General features: G+C 36.8%; 4 protein-coding genes across 7 annotated transcripts in view; 3 read left to right on the top strand and 1 right to left on the bottom strand.

Annotated features, from left to right (window-relative positions):
- The first annotated feature begins 4,794 nt into the window (after positions 1 to 4,794).
- Positions 4,795 to 8,617, top strand: LOC134825000 (WW domain-containing adapter protein with coiled-coil-like). Its single transcript, XM_063837044.1, has 3 exons — positions 4,795 to 4,897; positions 6,769 to 6,894; positions 7,095 to 8,617. The coding sequence occupies exons 1-3, from the start codon at positions 4,816 to 4,818 to the stop codon at positions 7,817 to 7,819; spliced, it is 933 nt and encodes a 310-aa protein (XP_063693114.1). The 5' UTR covers positions 4,795 to 4,815; the 3' UTR covers positions 7,820 to 8,617.
- Positions 8,618 to 8,705: 88 nt separating this feature from the next.
- LOC134825009 (eukaryotic translation initiation factor 6-like) lies at positions 8,706 to 16,573 on the top strand. The gene is made up of 5 exons (XM_063837058.1): positions 8,706 to 8,865; positions 9,511 to 9,652; positions 13,882 to 13,998; positions 14,527 to 14,624; positions 14,773 to 16,573. The coding sequence occupies exons 1-5, from the start codon at positions 8,725 to 8,727 to the stop codon at positions 15,010 to 15,012; spliced, it is 738 nt and encodes a 245-aa protein (XP_063693128.1). The 5' UTR covers positions 8,706 to 8,724; the 3' UTR covers positions 15,013 to 16,573.
- The window catches only part of LOC134825004 (carnitine O-palmitoyltransferase 2, mitochondrial-like), a 98,075-nt gene continuing 85,493 nt past the window's right edge, over positions 10,085 to 22,666 (top strand). The window contains exon 1 of the mRNA XM_063837052.1: positions 10,085 to 10,122. Within this exon, the coding sequence (XP_063693122.1) occupies positions 10,116 to 10,122 (7 nt within the window). The 5' untranslated portion in view covers positions 10,085 to 10,115. The remainder of the gene's footprint in view (positions 10,123 to 22,666) is intronic.
- LOC134825002 (uncharacterized) overlaps positions 17,408 to 22,666 on the bottom strand; it is a 105,508-nt gene continuing 100,249 nt past the window's right edge. For 3 of the 4 annotated variants that reach the window (XM_063837046.1, XM_063837047.1, XM_063837045.1), the window contains 2 exons: positions 22,038 to 22,143; positions 19,057 to 19,903 (listed from right to left, as the gene is read on the bottom strand). In XM_063837046.1, coding sequence (XP_063693116.1) covers positions 19,850 to 19,903; positions 22,038 to 22,143 — 160 coding nt within the window. In that variant the 3' untranslated portion in view covers positions 19,057 to 19,849. Of the gene's footprint in view, positions 19,904 to 22,037; positions 22,144 to 22,666 lie in introns of all 4 variants that reach the window. The other variant, XM_063837048.1, reaches the window with a different exon arrangement.

Consider the following 22,666-nt stretch of genomic DNA (forward strand, 5'->3'; position numbering starts at 1 on the left):
CAGTTAGATTGTAGATTAATGATAATAATTGTCAAATGACGTTATATATTATATAACAGTTATAAATGTTCAATAGTTGTAGAGCGATTTTAAGAGCTAGATAGTAGAGGTCCACAGGGGTCCGAAAAAGCCGTACAGGCACTTGGGTCCTTATCCTTGTCACTAATCTCAATTGGATTCGGTTTACACAAAACATGAACATTTAGACGTACACATTGACACGATATTTATTAGAAAGCAAAAAGTATAAAATAATACGTGCGTGTGCGGCTTGAGCCGCGCCGCATAAGAACGGATGCGTGCAGGGGCTGGAGTACGCTTATATGTAGATTAATGAAATGTTGCATTGTAAATATTGAGAATTGACGATATATTATGATCTAATAGTAAATTTTACAAAGCTGGCTTTGGATTTAAGTAAGATTATAATTTATTTAAAAAAAACACGGATAGTTTAAATTTATTTCTATTTGTCGTATAATCATAAACAATTTAATTCTGTTTTCAAGAATGCGCGGCTTTGGCGGCCAGTTATTGACTTATACATTAAATTGAATTTTAAATAGAAATGTGAATATATTAAAATTTAAAACTTTCAAAACGGAGGCTTATAAATATTATTATATTATGATTGTAAAATAAAGGATAAAATTTTAAATTTGTTTCACTAAATTTGTTTCACTACCAAAGTTGCGAAAAGAATTATTTGATGTGCGGCGCGGCCTAGTACTAGTAGTGCATCGCGCTACAAGTTAAAATTTAAATATTGATCCCGGAAGAAATTTTATTATTTATATAATTATAAACGAGTAATACTCGTAAAATATTCGTTTCAAATATTATTCCAAGACCGTCGACGAATCCAACGCGGCGCGCGTTTTGGTAAGTTATAAACCTACAAAATAATTATAATAATAAAAAATTATCACTTGGCGCGCGAGTTATTTTATATTTTATGTACAAATTTTACTAAAATATATTAATATACTATGTTCACACACAGCTTAAGTCATTCCATTATTATATGTTCATTAATCTATGGTTAAGAATACTGGAGCCTGAGGTTTATAGTATAAGCAAATGAAGCTCTGTACGCCTAATAAACAATAAACATACAACAAGTTAAGTAAATGTTAATAGATGAACGTACTGCTTCAATCGAGCGCTATTATATCTTTAAATGATTAAAATCTGATCTAATTCATTGTGTTGAATTTGCTTGGGTCAAGTCATTGCAGTCGAGTTGGCTTGGTCCCTTCCCCTTCTATGCCGTTGTAACACCGTACCAGTGTAATCGATCAAAAGAAACATTGAGGTATCATTATAGTTAAAAGAGAGACTATTCTAATACAGTCATTTTAACATTCCTCTTAGACTTTCATGTTTATAATTGAAAGTAGTATTGTGAAAACACGTGGAATTAAGACCGTAGTAATGAGATAACTCTACTCAACGAATTGGTCAGGTTTATCTGTATATCTATACCGTGGAAGAATATTCAAACAATATACACATAATATAGCAATGGCCAATTGGCTGACTATAAGGTCATGGCCTGAGCAAACAATTTTTTAAAAATAGTCAAGTGATGCTAAAGCAGAGCACAAATAAAATGTGTAATAAGTTAATAGATTAAAAAACTGATTCATGTGATGCATTACGCAGAGCACAGATAAAAAAAATACTGATTCAATGATTAAAATTATAGCTGTGAGTGACAATAAATTACTGTGTCATAAAAAAGGAACGATGTACACGTGATCTGAGATACCAATATCTCAATATCAAAAGGATAGTGTCTAGAAACATTCATAGTCCATGGTGGCAGGTATCAAGTTAAACGAAGTTACACTGACTGGCAATGTATACGATTGCCGTCTCCCTCTCTCACCCAGTGGCGTAACGTTGCCTGTTGGCGCCCCCCTGCCGAAAAAAGCGCCCCCCCCTGTTGGCGCCCCCTCCCCTTTTGGTGCCCCTCCCTAAAATTGAACAAATTAGGTGATTTTAAAGAATACGCCGGTAAAATCTCTAAAAAAGTGTGTATCTAGAGCAAAACGCGCAGTTTTGCTAGTACTTTAGTTAAGTTTTCGAAATTGTCCCACATTCAAACGACGATTTGGCGCCCCCCTAAGACGGCGCCCCCCTGCACAGCGGGGTCAGCAGGGCCTTTCGTTACGCCACTGCTCTCACCCCTGACCGCTATCAGGGTGCTCCTGAGGATTGAGAATCTAATCCTGGTGCGCATGTAACACATAATAGCCGCATAGTCTTCTCCTCTCTTCTGGGATAGTTTTTCAGCGAGTCTCTTGTGGTATCTATACCGTGGATGACCGAATTTTCACTTCTTTTGGCCTTCGTCACTTCCTACCCATTGTATGATATTGTGTGTGTGTGATGTATGACAAGTTTTTCTGATAACCATACCTCACGTCAGATGTACAATTTTTGATGCCATAATGCATCTGATTACGCGAGAACCTCCGGCTTCGTAATAGCACTTATCTAATCATATTTCTCAGATTCGACAGAAAAAAAAACCTGGCACTGCCTGGTAAGTTTTTTACCTCAAGCTCTGTTAGGTTGTTACATTTGCTCAATATTATAAACGACCAGATTGAAGGTTTAAATGTGATTCTAAAAATATGTCCTAACTTTCATTAATGAGCCTGTGGTTAGCTTTTCCACGTCTACACAATTTCGCATTATCTGTTAAATTTCGTCTCAATTCTGGCTTGATCTTGCTTTTTCAGCCTTGTAGGAGACACAACCTAACGTCATGTAAACCTTCTACTTATAAGCTTCAATACTCCAGGTACTCTTATCATCTATGTACAACGTCTTCCCCAGATAACATTAAAAAGGGTATCTCTCTGTTTACCGTACAATTTATATCATCTTGCCATTTCTCCAACCCTAAATATTCCGGTTAGTCAAGATTGTGTTGTAATATTGTTGCACTAAATTCAACCCTCAATTATAAATGTATAAATGCTCTTCCAATGGGATTACTAGTCATACTATAGAACTTAAAAATCTTTTCAAGAATTTGTGATTTAAAATTTGTCCAACTTTCACAATAAAACCATGATATAGCCATGAAGTTGCTTGATTATCCACTTGGTCACCCTAAATTCGTCTGCTATCCTCGTCGTTGGTTCCTTGAAATTCAACAATCAATCTCTGACGTTGACACCCATTCATACAAAAGACTGTCAAAGATTGTGATGGAGATTGCTAGTGTTGCAGAGCATCTTGATGACAAAAGAATCGGTTACCTACTCTCAGTTATATTATGGTCTTCCTACTGCTCAGGTACTGATGCATTTTCTGACTCATTGAAATTTATCTTAAATGAGACATCTTTATTTTCTGCATTTAATTTTAAAACACTGAAGCAATCTGGTTTTGCTGACCTATGTCTGAAGATAAAACCTATCAAACAGTCTAGCTACTATACAGCTAACACCTATCTCCAAGTTGTTATTGATCTTTTGGAAACGTTGGTAAATCACAAGTCTTTGAACATTGATAGAATATTTTCGTGGCGATTTGGATCTCAGGCAAAAGAATTGTACTCTGTGGTTAAGTTATCCAACAAACTGTTCACTGAGAGGAACTATTCTCTCACGTTGAAATATTTGTATGAGTCAATTCAGTCTTGGAAAAATATCCCTGTGTTTAACGAGATTTTGCTTTGGAACATGGCAGTAATTTTGGACATATTGGGTGAAGATGTTCAATGCACAGAAATACTTGAAATCTGTTCAGAAACTTTCAATAAAGAAACCTTTGTTCACCCTGTTTGTTTAGACACTCATAAAAACATGCATGCATCTTCAAAAGCAGTACTTCAGCAATTAGCGATCAGAAACACAGGATTAAACTGTAAAAAGTATTGCAGCTTGTTAGATGAAATGTATTTGAATACATCATATCTTAGCGAACACTATGTCACTATCTGTAGAAGTGATTTAGCTTACATTTCTGATGATTCGATCAGTCAACTACAATTATCAGCAAAACTGCAGTCATTTGATATTGAAAATATCCTGGAAAATGACAGCACTGAGCAGACAAACCCCAGGAGACTGGCAACTTGTTGTGTTCTTTTATCTCAGGCCCACAGTTATCTCCATAAACAAGATCTACACAGAGGTTATGAATACTTTGTGCTATCATACAACCAGTCAACCGACTTAGAATCTGATGGGTTGCCATGGTTTCTCTTGGTTAAAGACCGGTACCTTGCACAGCTCCACAGCTTAGAAGGGTATTTTCTGGTGTTGCAAGGAAAATTTGAGAGCGCTGCCATTTCATACAGTAAGTCTTTTAGTTGTGATGCTCATCTTGTGATGTCACTGTACAACCAATGTTTGCTTCTTCTGAAATTGGGAAAAGTGGACCAGGCTAGGCGAAACTGGAATGATGGTTGTTTGGACGTTGGGTCACATTCAAGTGATCATTGTTTTTCGAAACTAAGTTTGTATTTTAATAGCGATGATCAATAAATAACTTGCCTTAGTTTTATTTATATTTTTTTAATACAATTATGTATTGATTTTAAATTTCATATAGGACATAGGTACGGTGTGTAATTTGGATTGACGATGTTTTGAACAATTGAAATTTGTATACAGTATGAATTAGTATTTAATAACATCAATTCAATTTGAATGAACACACCGATTATTTTAAAATTCTTTCCCAATTTTCTGTCACTTTCTTAATTTCATGAAATAATCTTAATCTAACGTAACAACTAGAGTCTAACAGTCTAACCTATCACATAGGAATAGCAAAAATGTAACGGGTTGGATGGAAAAGAGCAACCACTATCAGCCTGCTGTAGATTACCATACAATGAACGGGTGGCTGGAGTGTGTTAGCAAAGGATCAGGTAAGAGAACTTACGGGAATGTTTTTATTCTCCAGTGATTTATAGGATTGCATAATCTATAATATATAGTAATCGTATTGATTAAAGTGTTATTGTTTAACCTGCTTTTAGTCTGCTGCTATACTAAAGCAGGGTTTAAAATATAAGCGAAAATAACCAGGTAGGATTTGTTTAATCTGTTAGAATATTTTTAGTGGAGCTTTGATAAAATTATATGAGTTCAATTATTCATCTCGGCCTACACCCTGTAATTTGATCTTAATAACTTCGATTCTTTTCCATAAGTTGTGCAGAATTTAAAACATTTTACGAATAGAATAATTGGCTATTTAATAATATAATAATTTCTAAGTTCCTTAGAATGACTCATAAATTGTTCTGCTTTGTTGCTGACCCTACCTCGTAATCTTATGAAATATACCAAAGCCGAGGTTAAGTTACCAAATACCGATCATAATCTTTAAACAGTATTCATAAATATTGAATAGTCTTCATCAATGACGATAACCTCACATACCCACGCATTCTTTCTAATATGGTGCTGCACTGTCGTTGTTCTGGGTACTGTGCAGGTTAAGAAGCCGTGTAAAGTTACTCCCTGGCAAGCTCAGTTGAAAATACTCCTGAGATGTTAAAACATTAATCCCCTTATCAACCCCAGCTCAAGATTTATGCGAGATTGCGAGCCGGACTCATCGCACAAAATTTGTAAATAAATGAGGAAACAGAAAAAGTTTAACTTAAAAGTTGAGGGAATTAGGAACTTAACATGTATTTTATACTCTTAACGTGTATTTTATCACTTGTTTATAGCGTGAAAACTTCGACGTAACGCGCGCGAGATTTTTGCCAGATTTTTGCGAGTTTCGTTTAAATCTCATAGCTAGGCTCACAATATCGTGAGATTCTCCGCGAGATTTCCGCACCCTCTTTCAGCACTACATATTCGGTCGCGCGCTTGCATTTTCATCGCTTTTCAGCGTGTTTATTCACTGTACTGTCTAAGTCTTAAAGGATACTAGTTGTTATAAGATCAAGATTCACAGTGGTTACTATAGTTACCATGGTTACCATTAAAGGAGGTACTATTCCTGGCTATATTCTTTCTCAGAATATACTTGATACTGCCATAGGCATAGTGAATATTTCTTCATTAAAAGTTTGAGAAAGGGTCTCTTCAACTGGAGAACTGACTTATTAATCCTAGCAGGTAATTAACTCTGGATCCTCATCACATTGATTCCATTCTAAATTCTAGCCATAAACAAAACAAACATTACCAGATAACTCCGTTTACAATAATTTGACATGTTCCAGTGTGAACGAGGCCTTCCCCGGACAAATCCTTAAATGCCGGTCTTCTCAGTCTCTTAGTTCTCTAGATGAAGTACGAACAGTATAATCTATCGGATAACGTATATTACAAGGTGCTCTGATGATAATTTTAGTAAAATAATTAATAATTGCCAAAAGAATGACCGCTGACGAGACTCGAACCCGAGTCAACTGCTTGACGAGCGCGCCCTCAACCATCGTGCTACGTGAGGCTTACCATAATTACAATATGTAACATAATATAATTCATGAAAATACGCACGTAAATTTTTCGTTATTTATGGATCCAATAACAGTGACATACTTTTCGCTTACAAAGGGACTCGCGAAATCTTTTTAAATAGAAAATAATTTGTGGGGCAAGAAATCTTGCAGGCTGGAGGGGGGGGGGGGGGGGTGGGGAGTACATTTCGTGAAAATCGCACTTCTAGTGTCAAAATCCAATCTCATCGCACTTTTTTTAGAATCTTGATAGGGGTTATCAACCAATATAATAAAAACCAAACTCCACAACCCTTACCAATCTTAACGTTCAGGTAAAAAGTATTACTACAACACTAGTACTTGCGAGTCTACGTGGGAAGTACCCGCCGAGTTTCTCCGAGCGACTAAAAAGTCAAAACCAGATAAACCTAGAATATCAGAAGCCGAGTTATCATCTGGTTTGTCCGTTTCAGATCTTCTAATCATGCCTTTTAATCCTAGCTATTTTCGCATTAATCACAGTTTTTATGCGATTTAAATCGTGATATAAACTTAAAATGAGATCAAGTTGCAATTTGACCTTTGTATTGTAATCGTAATTTTCCCAAAGCAACTTTACTCTAACCGAAGTTTGATACTCACAAAACCTCGTTTCCAGAGCAAACACCGAAGAAATACAAAGGTGAAGGCCTCCTCCTCACTCCGACCACCAAATCCAACGGAACACACCACATCCGAACCGGGCCCGCTACCCCCATCGTGGCAACAACCCAACTCCGTCACGACAACCACCACGACCTGCTCCGTCATGACAAAGCAGGTGCTGCATCTCGTGCCTCCAGTTCCACCAGCCGCAGACAAAGCCTAAACCACCGTTCAAGCGAAGCAGAGTATGTCAGCTTGCACGAAGCCATCCCCTCTCCCGTTATAAACCGTGAACACAAAACACATTCCAACAATAGTTCACATAACTCCTCGCCTATCCATCACAAGAGAGATATGATGAAATCAGACAGGGCCCTTAACAACAGTTCATCTTCATCTTCCTCTCAAAAACTCAGCAAACTTTTGAGCGCGTCGTTAGATGTTTCCCAGGAGGAAACCCCCGATCAGGAAGACATTATGCGAACTAAATTCCTCGATCCTTCATCTATCAGCTTATTAACGAACCAGCCAGCAGAAATATTAGAGCGACAAAGCAATCAGCTTCATCAGGATGCACGGCGCTTACTAGATGTAGATTTATTGCGAACGATCGCTGATTGTGCCAATTTGCGAGCGGTGCAAAACGTGCAAAGCCTGCGAGTGCTAAATATAGAACATAAGTTGAATATGCTACGAGATCATATCAAATGGCTGGAAGAAGGTAACGATTTTACGTGATAAAACGTTTGTTGTTGTTCCATGTGATAATGTCAGTTTATACGGTGCGAGAGTGAGAGTACTCGTGGCTGTGTTAGAGACCAGGTATTTGGGTTTCATGATCACGTGATCAGAGTTCAGCCCTCATGAGTTTTGGTAGTCAAACGTTCATTTATTACTGATCATGGTCTTTCAATATTTTCAAGCCCATCCCTACATACGTATTTAAAAAAGCTTGACCAACTGCAACCAGAATGACATACAGGTACAAGTTTGCCTAAAAACTATTTTAAACGACGACTCTAGTTCTGGATTGGCATTGTTTGACTACCATAGCTCTTAGTATCTAGGCCTAGGGTCCCAGGTTCCTACCACCCACTTTACCCATCCCCGGCTAAATTGTTCTATAATGATGATAATATAAGTGATCAAATATATTATATATATGATTTCAGAAGCTTTTTAATTGTTGTGTTTTTTGTTTGTACTTGGACATGCCGGCAAGAGTACCGTCGAGCCCGGTCAAGCCCTGAACTTGTCAATTTTATATAATTGCAACGTGTTGTTACAAATACTATTATGACTTTCATTGACTTCCTGTCGGCTGTGATCCATATTTTCTGGAAAGTGAAAGTAAAACTAATGGTAGTTCCCAACTCAAAGTTTCATGAGTTAAATCCCCTGAGGGTTGAACTCGTGGCACTAAAGTTGACTTCCTGGATCTATAAATCGGGCATAGTAGTGAGAATTGAACTATGAAAACGTATTCAAGATGACTTATTAAATTGTATCAACAATTTTTCTTTATTGATCTAATAGAATAAAATTGTATTCTCTTATTAATAAATTCAAACCACCACTCCATGTCTCTATGATTATTTACATAACTAATTAATTAATTAATCTACAACTATTAATTAGGGAAGATGGCGTTAAGAACGCAGTTTCAGAACAGTAATGAGATCGGTGTATTCGTGAAGCTGACCAACAGCTACTGCCTCGTTCCTGTTGCTGAATGTGAAGCTTTCTACAGTGTGTTCGAGGGAGAACTATCAGATTTCATCAAGGTGAGTGGTATACAATATACATGTGTGTACTGGTTGTTATTCGATCTAGCATGTTTTTTGTAAGTTTTGAATCGTTATAAGTCGTTCTTTAATTTTTACCGTAGGATCGCTGATCTTTATATTAGGGGGAATGGAACTTGTCACCCCAGGGAAACATTGCAATATATCGACTCTGTAACATCGCTTCTTCAATGAATTTACTTATTAAGTTATTAGCGTATGTGAAAGTAATATAAAACTATTTAAAATGGAATTGTACCGAGACATTTAACATTATCGTTGAAATTCCATTGGATCATAAAGAGGTCATAATATCACTCATGGTTCGGCATCATGTTACATTCCACAGTGGTCCAGAATCATGGGGCCTATTGTTGGCTGAGAAGTGAGATCATATTAATCAAGGAAAACTTCAATAATGAATAATTATGCCTTTTTCAGGGTGTAAAAAGTAATACAAAGCATGATCAAATAGCGCATAATTTAAATATCGAAATCTTTTGAGCAATCCTTGCTTGATCGATATTATTGAATATTACCTAAATGTCTGAGCGGAGTGTTTAAAGAATCTGGGGAATCCAACACTGCACTGGTTATTTCTAATTAATTATCACTAATTAATAAGCTAATTACCCAAAACACCAGGTGATCCACACTACGATAGGCGGGTGCCGGGTAATAGGTACCCTGTGTGTGGGAAACAAGAACGGTCTCCTTGTCCCCAATTCTACAACAGATAAGGAACTCCAACATCTCCGGAACAGTTTACCTGACTCTGTTAAAATAGGTAATTTTGATTTTTTCCGCCGCGAGAAGCAGTTCACCTGAACTAGTTACAATAGGTTATTTTGTGGTTTTGGACTACTCTGAATTTTCTGGAAGGATGTTAATTGTTAGTGTGCATAGGAGCAAATAATGTTGAAATTTTGGCTCTTAACTTCCCGAAATTGTTTTTCTGTGTTCCCATCGACATTCTTGTTAGAAACTTGAAATGTTTGGTTACATATAATAATATTATGTGACATATAATAATATTATGTGATAATGCTATGCCATACGACTGAAAATGTAAAAAAACCTTAAACTGAAAATGTAGATAGGATACAAGTCGTAGCAGAACATTATCAGAGTCAATCATGACAGTAAAAGATGGGAGGACGGAAAGCTATAAGCGTGACAAAATTTCATAGGCATAGCCTAAATTTTAAACTAATTACAACACTACAAATCTATTACATTTATTGAGTATTATGTATCGTGATGGAAATATTTTAAGCGGGTAATATCCTGTCCAAACCCAGGATACATAACATGAAGAAATTGTTGTAACTTGTATGAAAAGCATTAATACAGCTCGCCGGAGATGAATTTTGCTCGAGCAAAAGCAAAGCCCAAAATATTTTTGATATTTTGCTTTGAGTTCTTAACTGTCTGTCATGGCCTATTTTGGGTGTCATTTGCAGAGGTGCCTGAGTATTCGTCAAAATGTGAGAATTTTAACACCAATTCAGGGTTCCCAGTGTCACCTAGTGTAGGAAGTGGCTAAGGATCCATTGGATCTATGCAAAGTTACACATCTGTGTAATGTTTCGGTCGACTCGACCGAATGATCGGAAACATGATTGAGGGTTAAATGAGGATGGCCCCTGCCAAAAGATCGAGAATCTTCTTAGGATACCCCTTGAGTACATCTACAGTAGTGTACTTAACATAGTACTATACTAGATACTAAAACATGTTGAGATATGTTTTAGTACAAACGTTGATATGATTCAATTTCGCTATCAAAATGTTTTGGAGGATATCGTCAAAACTCGACGTGCATTTGGGGATAGATTCATTCTGGAAATTTGTATTTCGTATTTCGGCGGACGAATTTATTTTCGTCGGTCATCTGAAAATTTCGACTCTCTTGTCAATTTCCCAAATTTTTTTGTACAGTACCCCACAATTTATGATGCTAACATGGTAGCATTACATCCGGATGCATTAGCATCCGGATAACTTAACTGTACCATTAAAAGGTTAAAGCAATGAGTGTAACGTTTCTACGACACTCTATAAATATATCTCACCTGAGCAATATACACACTCACCTAGAAGAGCTTCAAAACATGTCACGTCAACAACTCTCAGGTCTCTCATTCTTCACAGCTGACGTCACAGCACTGTACACAAACATCAACATCAGTGGCTGCATTCAAGACCTCATTACACTCACCGAAGAACATTGGGAAGACCTCGACACCTGGGGTCTAACACTCACGCACATCCACAAGATCCTTGAATTCGTCTTCACCAACTCATACATATCACTCAAGACTCTACCTCCAGAAAATTGGTCTCTTCATGGGGTGCCAACCATCACCAATAGGAGCGATAGTACGAGTATATATGTTCGAGAGAAGATCGACTTACACTGATTTACACGTCTCATTCTACCGGAGATACGTGGATGATGCCGGGAGTCTAGCCAGCTCCAAAGAAGAAGCTATGAGCAGTGAAAGCAGTATTAATGACATTCTCACTTTTCAGAACTAAGTGCCTAATATAATTAAGATATAACATCTAAACAGTTTTATTCCTGTTCCATATGATCGAGGATAGTCAGGGCTACAAAACCTGACCAAGTTTAGCTCAATCCAGTACTGCGCGTTCGAGATATGAGGTTAAATATACCAAAAATAGGGGTTTTCTGGTGTGACATCATTGTAAATTTTTAGGAGTATAACCTCAATATCTCACAAACTATCCATTTTTGGTCTTTCTGAGTTACACTATCTGTTTCCTCTGGCAATTTCGGTTCAGGTTCAATTAAGTTTGAAACAAAATCTCAGTAAATGTGAAAGTTCTGAGGATGTCAAGTTTGTAACAAGCGCGTGCGCGCGCGCGCGCGCGCGCGCGCACACACATATGACCTCATATCTTCCACATTTAATGATTTTTCATGGAAATTCTTTCACCATCCTGTAGCACTCATGTGCTGAGTAGGATAGCATTCTAATCATGTCTTTAAAAGCTTTAGATAGATACTGAGGGAGAAAATTCATGCTTGTAACAAGCGCGCGCGCGCGCGCGCGCATGGCCCAGACTAAATGATCAATGGACGGGAGGATTAAAGTACTTTCATACACACCAGCATGCTCATTGATGGCTTAAAATGAAGCTAAGACATACTCCTATCAGATCTACCATAAGTTAGATACCATAATAATCATTAAATGTGTCTAAAATGAGGAAGCTTTGACAAGTGCGAGTGGTTTTGGCAAATTTTGGTATAAAATGGGCCCTGAGATCATATTTTTCTCATTAAAATCACATATATCACGAATATTTATGTGTGTTGGGTGTATCCTCATTGGTATCAACCATTTCAATCATCTAGAGCAGCTTTCCTGATTCTTTATCTCATGAAAATGGGCAAAAAAGCTCATAAATAGTCCAAAACCGGTCATTTTCGCCGCTTTAATAACCTCATTCCTGGCACCCAGAACACTTTGGGTACTCAAAACATGATTTTTCGGATACCTCAGGCCCCTAACTAGCACATGGAGCCAGAAAGAACAGTATGTAGAGACTTTTAAATTTCCATGGTTGAGAACCCAATGTCACACTATTCGTTCATTAATCCTGCTTTCACTGTGAGGATAGTGGAGTCCATCTCAAACGAGGACCCAGACCAGTTGCTCAAATGGGAAATTGACTATCCGGAAAGCCGTCAAGATTTCACCCCATTCCTCGACACCCAGATAAAGATCGACGAACAGGGAACACTACACCACAAATTCTACAGAAAGAAGCAGAAAAAGAATATCACACTGCACGCCAACAGCCACCACAATGAGGGAACTAAAGTAGCAACCATCAAGAACTTCTACAAAACGGCTGCTTTTTGCTCATCAACACCAGAGTATAAAGAAGAGTCCATGAAGATAGTAGACAACTTGTTGGTCAACAACGGTTACCAAGACCCACGACGTATAAACAAAACAGGACGACTTCACCCTCTCTCACCTACAACACGTCATAACCCTTCATCATCAAACATACAAGATACCGACCACGTAACATGCACTCTACCATTCATCAACGAGCCATTTTCCAAAGAAGTCACTCAATTTGCCCTCTCACACAACTTACCGGTCAAATTCATATTCACACCAGGTAAGAAACTCTCAGAGATCTTATGTTCATCACGACCACACGACAAACCACACTGCACCATACCAAACTGTATCATATGTCCACTCATCACGACAAATCACGACTGCAAACCAAAATGTGTCATATACAAAGTTACGTGTAAATTATGTCAAGAGCTATATATAGGGGAAACGAGTAGAACAGCACACGATAGATTTTCAGAGCATCGAAGAGCAGTCAACAGGCCTTTAACCTATCCTGATAATGCGTTGGCTGCTCATTATTCAGAGTTTCACGATAACATAGAACCAGATATTTCCTTCGATATTTTAGAAATTAACTTATATAGCACCATTAAACGTAAAGTGACAGAAGCTTACTACATTAATTTATTTAAACCTAGTATCAATAACAAAGAAGAGTGCGAGAAGCTTAAGGGATTTCTTTTACAACATATTCAAAGACAAATTTAAACAAATAGCACACGACCCTGCTGTTCAGTAGATATTATGTACTTGGACAGAGTGTAAAACGTGTGTACATCACTATTTTCAATGTAATGTATAATACCATTTGATGTAACCTGTATTCAGTGTGTGTAATTTTAATTTAGCATTTTAACTAGTATAGAAGCATTTATTATATACTAACATTTATAACAATTTTAGCCTGAAGATGGCGTTGACGCCGAAAATTTGCCCTTACTCCTAACTTCCTTGTTTCACTTGTCCTTGTCTCTTCCAACCGGATAATATCCAGATATCAATATCACTTACTTTACACAATAAAATATCATTCATTATCTCTCTAATATTTGGAATATTTGCCATGTATATCACCTCGTACGTTATTAACATTAACGTTTCCCTGTAGCACGTGTTGAAGAACGGTTATCAGCGCTAGGTAACGTTATTTCTTGTAACGACTACGTTGCTTTGGTACACCCTGATCTGGATAGAGAGACGGAGGAGGTTCTTGCAGATACTCTTCGTAAGTTGAAACACTGTTCTTATTATCGATTGTGATAAATTAAAGGAAAGATAATGACATCATCAATTTTTAATCATCTTGTTTTTGTAAAAATTCATAAATTAGGATAAAATGGAAGGTTCAAAGACCTAATAAAAATGTAATTAATTATGCTTTCCACTACTATATGAGTTAGTAAAACGTATAGCAGTGGAATTAAACCTAAGATATTCATTATTAAGATTGTTAAACGTTGATGGGGGTTTATATTAATATTTGGCGTTTTTCCGAAATCTTAGACCATCAATTCCGCTTAGTTTTGCAACATAAGAAACTAAAGTGCCAATGTGATCTTCCTTGTATACCTTGTGTACCACTTGTTGGTTTTTGGTCTTAACTTCTAATATAATTCTCATAATTCGAATTTCAAGTATTTGCCTTGTTTTCCAAATTAGAATCTGTTGTTTTTGTAGAGAAAAATCTACAGTGCATCAAGCAATAGTCATGATTCCGTTTGGAAACTTTTTCTACAATTATAATCTCCTTCAGAAGTGGAAGTATTCAGACAGACATTAGCTGAACAAGTGTTAGTTGGTTCTTATTCTTGTCTCACTAACCAGGGAGGCATGGTTCATCCTAAGACTCCGGTTTGTCCTTTAAATCCCTTCAAAGATTGTGAAAATTTGCGGATGATAAATGATAATGGTATTTTATGTGAATTTTATAGAAAAAATTGTTTTTATCTTCTGAAAATGTTAAATGATAGCGCATGAAAGTGATAACAACGTCCTTCAGATTGAAGATCAAGATGAACTCTCATCACTATTACAATTACCCCTTGTGGCAGGTACAGTGAACAGAGGCTCAGGGGCCGTGGGGGCCGGAATGGTCGTCAATGATTGGATATCATTTTGTGGTCGGGACACTACAGCCACAGAGATCAGTCTTATTGAAAGCATATTTAAACTTTCAGATAAGGGACACAATAATATCAATCAAATGAGGAGTGTTTTAGTTGAAAGTATGACCTCGTAGCCGCCATGATCATTTTAAATTATTTATCACGGGTTCTGTTTTTATACTTTTAACGACAAAGAATCTATTTTTAAGATGTGATATGTTTTTAGAAGTTCGGAAATGTTTCAGGGATGCTTAATTTATTTATTATTATATTATAAAATAGGAGAAAATGCTGTTATGACTGTAGATGTAGATGGCCACATCGTACACTGTTGGCTGCTCTCGAGCATTGCGCGGCACGCAAACCACGATCTGTCAGCATTCTAATATGCTCAATGCCTTACAAAAGAAGCCGTCTTCAGCATTTCAAGAGCTTTTCGCGCGCGCACTGTTTTCTTGTAGATATCCTGGATGATGGTACTTTTCTGGAATCAAGGGTGATGTTTGTTACCTTGACCGTCAAGTACATAATCAGAATTATATGATAACTCAGTCGTGCTTCTGTATCTGATAAGATAGGCAGCTGTGAAGCTTGTGATCTTTTAATAGTGCCGACACTTGCTACACTTTCATTGGAGAACCACTTAAACAAGATAAATAGGAGATTTTTGTCTCAAGGTTGCTCCATACGCTGGTCTATACCCTGTTCCATAGGCCACTGTAGTGCGAGCACAGCCTGTAACCTCTAACTGTTGCTACACTGTAACCTCTAACTGTTGCTACACTGTAACCTCTAACTGTTGCTATACTGTATTTGCGTAGGAGTGGATAGAAATTATAGCTGGGCACATTTCACCTAATATAGTCTTATTTGAAACTGTTTCTTTTGTCCCAGAGGTATGCAATCATAAAAGGGTTACATTGAGGTGCAATGACTGTTGGAGTTCCGAATGCTCTGTAAAAAAGCGTTTATTATCTGGTCCTACTGTCGGCAGGCTTGAAGAAAGTGTCTGTAATTCGGGTCTACTAAGCTAGGTCTGAGATTTATCTATTAGTCATCGACAGGGGTTGTTCGTACTGCAGAACAGTTCGAATTAATGGTTCAGAGATGACCTTCATACACCCATCGCTTTATACCTCAAAATAAAACATTAATCGCCAAAGCAATTAAAATGCTTATCGTAGCCCTGTCTTTTAGATGTTCATCATCATCGCCACATAAATAGCTGAGATGGTATTCAGCTCAATAGATTTAGTTTCTGCGGGGGAACTTACAGGTTCGTTTGGATGTAGTCTAAGCTATTATTACTGGGCGGCGCTCAGCCTGTCATTCCGCCGAATCTCTGTTATGTTCATGAACATAATAGCTATAGCCTGGGGTCCCCAGTTAAGCTATTATAGCCATCATTCTCCTTCGACACTAAATGTTTATACCGATATGCACACAGCTCGGTAATACAGTGTGTCCGAACTATATTGGTTGAGAACATGACATTGAGAATGCAACTGTTTGCGCAAGAAGTTATGTCTCAAAATCTTATATTATTGAAGAAATATCCAGATTTAGGTCACTGTAGTGTTCACTCTATTCCTGTGTCTCCATGCTAACTCGTCTGCAAGATGATGGCAATCTCCTTTTTATAATCTTAACTATTGTGCATTGATAAGTTATTTATGCCAATTTGTTTTACTGAAACGTTTCTTTACCTTCGTACTATGAGTATACCTTCAGATAGTTTTATCGAAAAAAATACTACTATGATTCGTGTCAAGACAACAAATTGGCCGAAACTGACGCTCACATAAGTTTTACACAATAGGTCATAGGAGTGAGAACTTTAAAATTCAATGAGATACGTCTTGGTTAAAATAATGTGCGTTATTGCTATTCTTAGTTTATGGTGAAGTCAGTATAAATATGAACAAATGGATTTAACCGGCCACCGGAGTTCAATTTCAAGTAAATGGGTACAGTTTTTAACAGAATCTGGCACGAGACAGTTATTTTTCCTAAGATTTTGTTCTTGAAAGGAGAAATTTGACATCTCGAGCGGGAATACTGAATACATAACTCGTTCTAACCTCAAACCTTTGATCAAGTATGCTAGTTTTTGTCCCGTCGACAAAGATCAGAATTATTATATATATTAAACTAACTTAATTGCGCGCGCAACAGCTATTGCGCGAACTTTTTCGCGCCTTCCAAAACATACTCCCATAACTGTGACTGGTAACAAAGGGCACAATTTATGGAAACTAGTTTCTCCGAACTACTATTCCAGTGAATCATCGTCAATCGTGGCGTTTTCAACCTTTAAAGGTAAACTTATCGAAACCTAAAAATTAATAAGATTGAATCCGTACACGATCAAACTCATTCCTATCCGTTAAATTCCCGTCATTCCGATCAAATTCGACTGGCACTGGCCCGCACAAGTTAAAAGTATCCTCCAAATGGTGAACTTAGGTTTCCGCATTCCTTTGAAGCAGACAGGGGTGAGGGCTAACAGAGAGAAATGAAAAGCTTGAGTCGTACAGAGAAAATAGAAAAGATACAAAATTCAGTCTTCAGTTACATTGCTCAATTAATATCACTTCAATGACACGCAAGGAATATGCACTTTGATATACCAGAAAATAATTAAATTTACGCCACTAAAAAGTAATTTAAGGTGAAATAAAAGACAATCAATTAACACCGATATACTAAGACTTATCTCAAAGAAAGCCGAATTCCTAGATTTCAACTATAGCTAAAGGAAGGACCAGAGAGCAAGTAACTAGTTTTCAAAACAGTCAGGACTGACTAAACTCCAGAGAATAAATTAATAAAAATGAATAGCTTCATCAGCGTGTTTTCATGGCTAAAGACATAAAATCTGTAAAATGTCTACAATCGTCATAATATGATAGGCAGAGTTTACTATGTAAACTATTATTGCGATTTAGCAGATATCAATATGGTAAAAGATTTAAACCTCGACATTGATCATCATTCATTATACATTAAAACGGAAGATATACATACATCACTGAATCGGGGTAACGAATATTTATTTGCTTGTTTAAGGTTGAGGAATATTATTTTCAGTAATGTATCATATCGAGTGCTCAAACTCACATTTTCTTCAAATTTTTGGGCGGAACTAGACGACTTGTGGCCAATAAACCTAAAATTATCTTCCGTTTATGCTTTCAAAATTTTCAAAGATGAAGTAATCACTCATCAAAGGAAGAAATGTTATGCTGCGCTTTTCAAAGATGAAGTAATCACCCATCAAAGGAAGAAATGTAACACTGCGCTTGGAGCAAACAGTTTATGATGCTTGGTTGCCCTTGACCTAGACGAAACCAATAACAATCTGCTTGTTTGACGCGACAATTCTAGAGATAAGGTGATAAAGATAAGATAAGAATTAGTCTTAATTAATAACAGTTGAATTTTGCACCAGGCAGAAATAGACTAAGCCTCATAAGAACATTATGATTTTGTTATCGACTAATTTGGGTGTCAAAACTTATCAGTTTATTGAACCAACCATGGTGACGTTAACCTCGAGTGGTAGACAGAAAATGGTTTACAATTTCAAAATTGGACATGTTCAGGTGTAAATTTGGGAAAAAAAGATTTCTGCGGATTTTTGTAGTTTCCGATTAGGGTTGATTTGAAAACCTGTATCATGAGTTTGAGTACTAACATCTAAACTGAAAAAATAACGGAAATATATTCTGTTTAAAATAATTTACATCTAAACCAATTAAAAAACCCAAAGAACTGACAACAGTTCATTGATTTTAGGGTCTAAAATTATCAAAATTTTGTGAAAATCGGCTGATTTCGTTGAATATATATTTCTTTCATCTCTTAGAAACTCAAACTGTTTAGAATGCTGTTACCAATCTGAATTCTCCCAAATATTCATGTACCAATCTAAAGATGTGCTTCAAATAAATGTAAGCAAGGAGATTGAAAGGGTGAGATTTCCTCTCAAATTAACCCAGGACTGGTTTTGCAATTCAGTTTCCATTCACAAGAATCTCATACGCGTACGTTTATATTTGTCTTGTTAGTTTCTATATCCCTCGCTCCATTAAAAATATGTCAAATTATCACAAATATGCCTAAAAAGCTGAAATGTAGGGGTTTGTTAGGTTAAAAGGAAAAAGAAAACATAGTAATCGCGTTAAAATGGAATTATTCCTTTAAATTCCAGAGGTGTGATCTAAAGATCTAAAGAAAAATGAAAATAATTTAACTAGTATTCTAGCCATAAAGGTGGAGCCAACAAGAAATCATTTAACTTTAAACTAAGAAATCGTTTGACATGTCTAGAAATGTTAACTCAAAGGACAAAGTCAGATAATTTTGAAAAGTTTGATCAAATAAACCTGACTCTGTATTGACCGCTGACTTCACCTTATGGTTCCATTAAAGTCCCTTACAAGGCCTCATAAACCTTTTTATTGTAATCCCTAACAGCTGAAATCATAACGCGTAACATTACATTCAAACGGAAACAATCACAAATGTACACATATGATGAGCAGCCATATTGCATCGAAATAACTGAGCTGATAAATTTGGTCCACGATTTTTCGTGACTTGATTTTGATATTTACTTCTATAGCTATATAATATAATGTTGCATGCAAACTCATCTCACATTAAAGAACTTAAACCTATGTTTAAAAATTGAGTTCTTTTCATATGGTAAATATAATACAAGATTTTTTTCACATGAATGGAGGTCTATCTGGCGGCCTTGGGGTCGTGGGCGTGAACCAGCCTAAGATTGTCTGAACCATAATTGTTAATGACCATCGCGTTTAACCATTTTTGTTTTTACATCTTGATATAGGACAGATTTGATCGATTCGATCTGTAAGATTGTGTGTTGCAGTGTTGAGGGATCTCGTGATGGATCAGGCGGAGAGAAAGAGAAAGTGATGTGATCACTGTGCTACTGCTGGATCAGATGTCGTTTTGAGTCATGTCGAACTCGTAAACAATATTGGGATCGTCCTCCTGAAAATGGTAGCTGATTAAATGAGTGGTTAATGAGTGGTTAATGACTAAGTTTTACTGAAGTTTAGGGTCGAAAGAAACCTTTATTTAGTTATGAATCGCTTAATTAAGAGTTCGACCATCGTTATTTGAATGGTCTTTAACTTTAATAGATGAAACTTTACCAATGCGATTAATTAAGGAGGATTTTAAATTATTTTTACCGAGTTGATGCAATACAAATTTGACTCTCTAAGTCTAGATCCTAAAATACTAAATAAGTAGAACCTTAGCCAACTTTTCTAGAAAATGACTATACAACAACGTGTCCATCTCACAGAGTGTACACTGTACGTGACCCCCCAATATTGAGGTCGCCCTAAACGAACAACCCCACTACACAGGTGTGTCAGTGCACTTAATGAGGACCAAACGTGACCGTTAATTGCAGTTGCCGCATCTGAAGTAGCAAGGTGGCGCCTCAGGCTCGCCGGAAAATGACGCAGCCTTTGTAATGCGATTCGAACCTTCAGACCCTTGTAGCTATTGCAAAACTTTTAAGGCACCAATGGTGTATTATATCATGACTAGTGTAACCCGGCCTACGGCCGGGATTTCACTGCCGCAGTTAAAAAGGGTAGGAGTAATTACCCGCTGAGTCAAAACCCGCATTAGGTGACCCAATAGTTTCTTAAACAATAATCTCATAATCAGTTATTTCTTGTGGATAATTAAGTCATTATTAGCCATGAGGCACCACACTCCATGATCATAAGGTCTGAACACCGAGTATTACACCTCATCACTCCCGTCTTGAACCGCTTTCTATTTTTATTTAAATCGTTATAGAAATTAACCCTTGTTAACTCCGCACCACACCCGCATATTATATTTGAAAACACGCATAACATTGTCGTATGAACTCTCTCTCTCTCTCTCTCTCTCTGCAGTCCAAACAGACCCCAAACACTAACAGTCCCCCCTCCCCTAATAAGCTTAAGGTATAACATTACAGCGAATCTTCCAGGCTAATCCAATTATGACGCTACTTAAATGCAGCTATAACATATTACACAGTAATGAGAGAGAGAGAGCAAGCCCCGTAACTCTTGCCGTTCTGCTCACGCAATTTTATGTAACATTTGTGGTACAAAACCATCAATTAAACCACTTACCATTGGCCGATTTTAAAAAAAATTTCCTATGGGCTTCATCAGAGTTTTGTCGACACTATACCGAAAAAATCAGTCCCGTAACTCTTACCGTTTTTTTTGTATAACCGACCGGAAATTACACACGGACAGACAGACAGACAGACAGACAGACACACACACACACACACATTCTGGTGTTATTAAGGTGATTCTGATTAAGTTCATGATGGTAATTGGTAATTAGGAAAGTTTGTAAGTAAGGCACAATTTGACTTCGACAGATTGTCGCGGAAAGTTTTTAAGGAAGGCATGGAATATTTTAATCAGATTGATGGTAACCAGTAATTCAAAATTTCTTCTTGCAGTGGAGAGATCAGCGACTTTCCAGCCCGGGCTAGAACTTGTGGGCGGTCGTTCACATATTACGCAATCACTTTTCCTCACCATAATTGGTGGCCTAACAATTTCCTCGCAGTGTAACAGGTCCTAGTGCCCAAATACCCTTGTGTGTGAGATAGGCATCATCGGACAAGTGATTTTGAAGCCCTATAATATGATTTCCTAGATTATTTCCCTAATTTCTATTCGTGTAACCAAACTCTTCACCCTTAATGAAACAGGAGTATAGCAAAACAATTATATTTGCCTTAAAACAAATTTATTGGGTGTGGTTCTATTGACCAGAGACCCGTGTCTTCTCTAAGCTACAAAAGATTGTAGCTAAAGGCTTTAAAAGCTTATTGGACACACAGTTATATCAGTATTCAATGGGCTTGATTCTTTGTTTGTAGATTGCCGACACACATTCTGTGCAGAATAAAGAGGTAGATACACACAAGTTCATGAAGTGTGTTCGTGTTAATTTTTAAGTTTCAAGAATTTTCACAGATCCTATGTTATGAAATTATAGGCGTCAAGCGAAGCTATCAGAATAAGCAATTACTATGGGGGAAGTACGTAATACGTAATTAGTAATTAATTAGTAATTAATTAGTACGTACCGTTTGCATATGAAAAGCGTCCAGTGGATCTATTGGAGCCATGTAGGATGGATTTATGTAATCTCTTATTTTCTGGAATACAACCTTCGCCAGCCCTGGCCACCTCCTGTAATAAAAATTATAGTGTAATATATTATATTAACTAGAGTTTATAATAATTTAGCGTTTACTCGTTTGAATAGATGATAGGTAAACTTAAAATCTATTGAAATGAAATGAGGTATTTATATCCCGCTCATATGATTAACCAACAACACAAGGAAGGTGGTTAACCATGTCAGAGCGGCTGACTGTGAGTGATGTGAACAAATGTGTAAAAATGAACAAGAGTATAACTCACTAGTCAATATAAGGCTAAGACAAAATTAAGCAGAGACCATACAACAATTAACAATTAAATTGTACTTAAGTTTGATTTTGATCTATAATACTACAAATAATAAATAATAATAAATAAATTCTAACATTTATTACACGCTTCGACATTAAAATATACCCAACAAAGATGTACATTAAAGTCATTCAAGCGAGACTTAGTGTTGAAATAGCAAGATTATGGACTTTTTAAACAGTTCAGATTTTATGAACAAATATTTGTATGAAGTTACCAAAATTATGCACTTTCATAT

The sequence above is a fragment of the Bolinopsis microptera genome, chromosome 13 (assembly GCF_026151205.1).
Source record: "Bolinopsis microptera isolate Bmic1 chromosome 13, MBARI_Bmic_1.0, whole genome shotgun sequence".
Classification (NCBI taxonomy): Eukaryota; Metazoa; Ctenophora; class Tentaculata; order Lobata; family Bolinopsidae; genus Bolinopsis; species Bolinopsis microptera.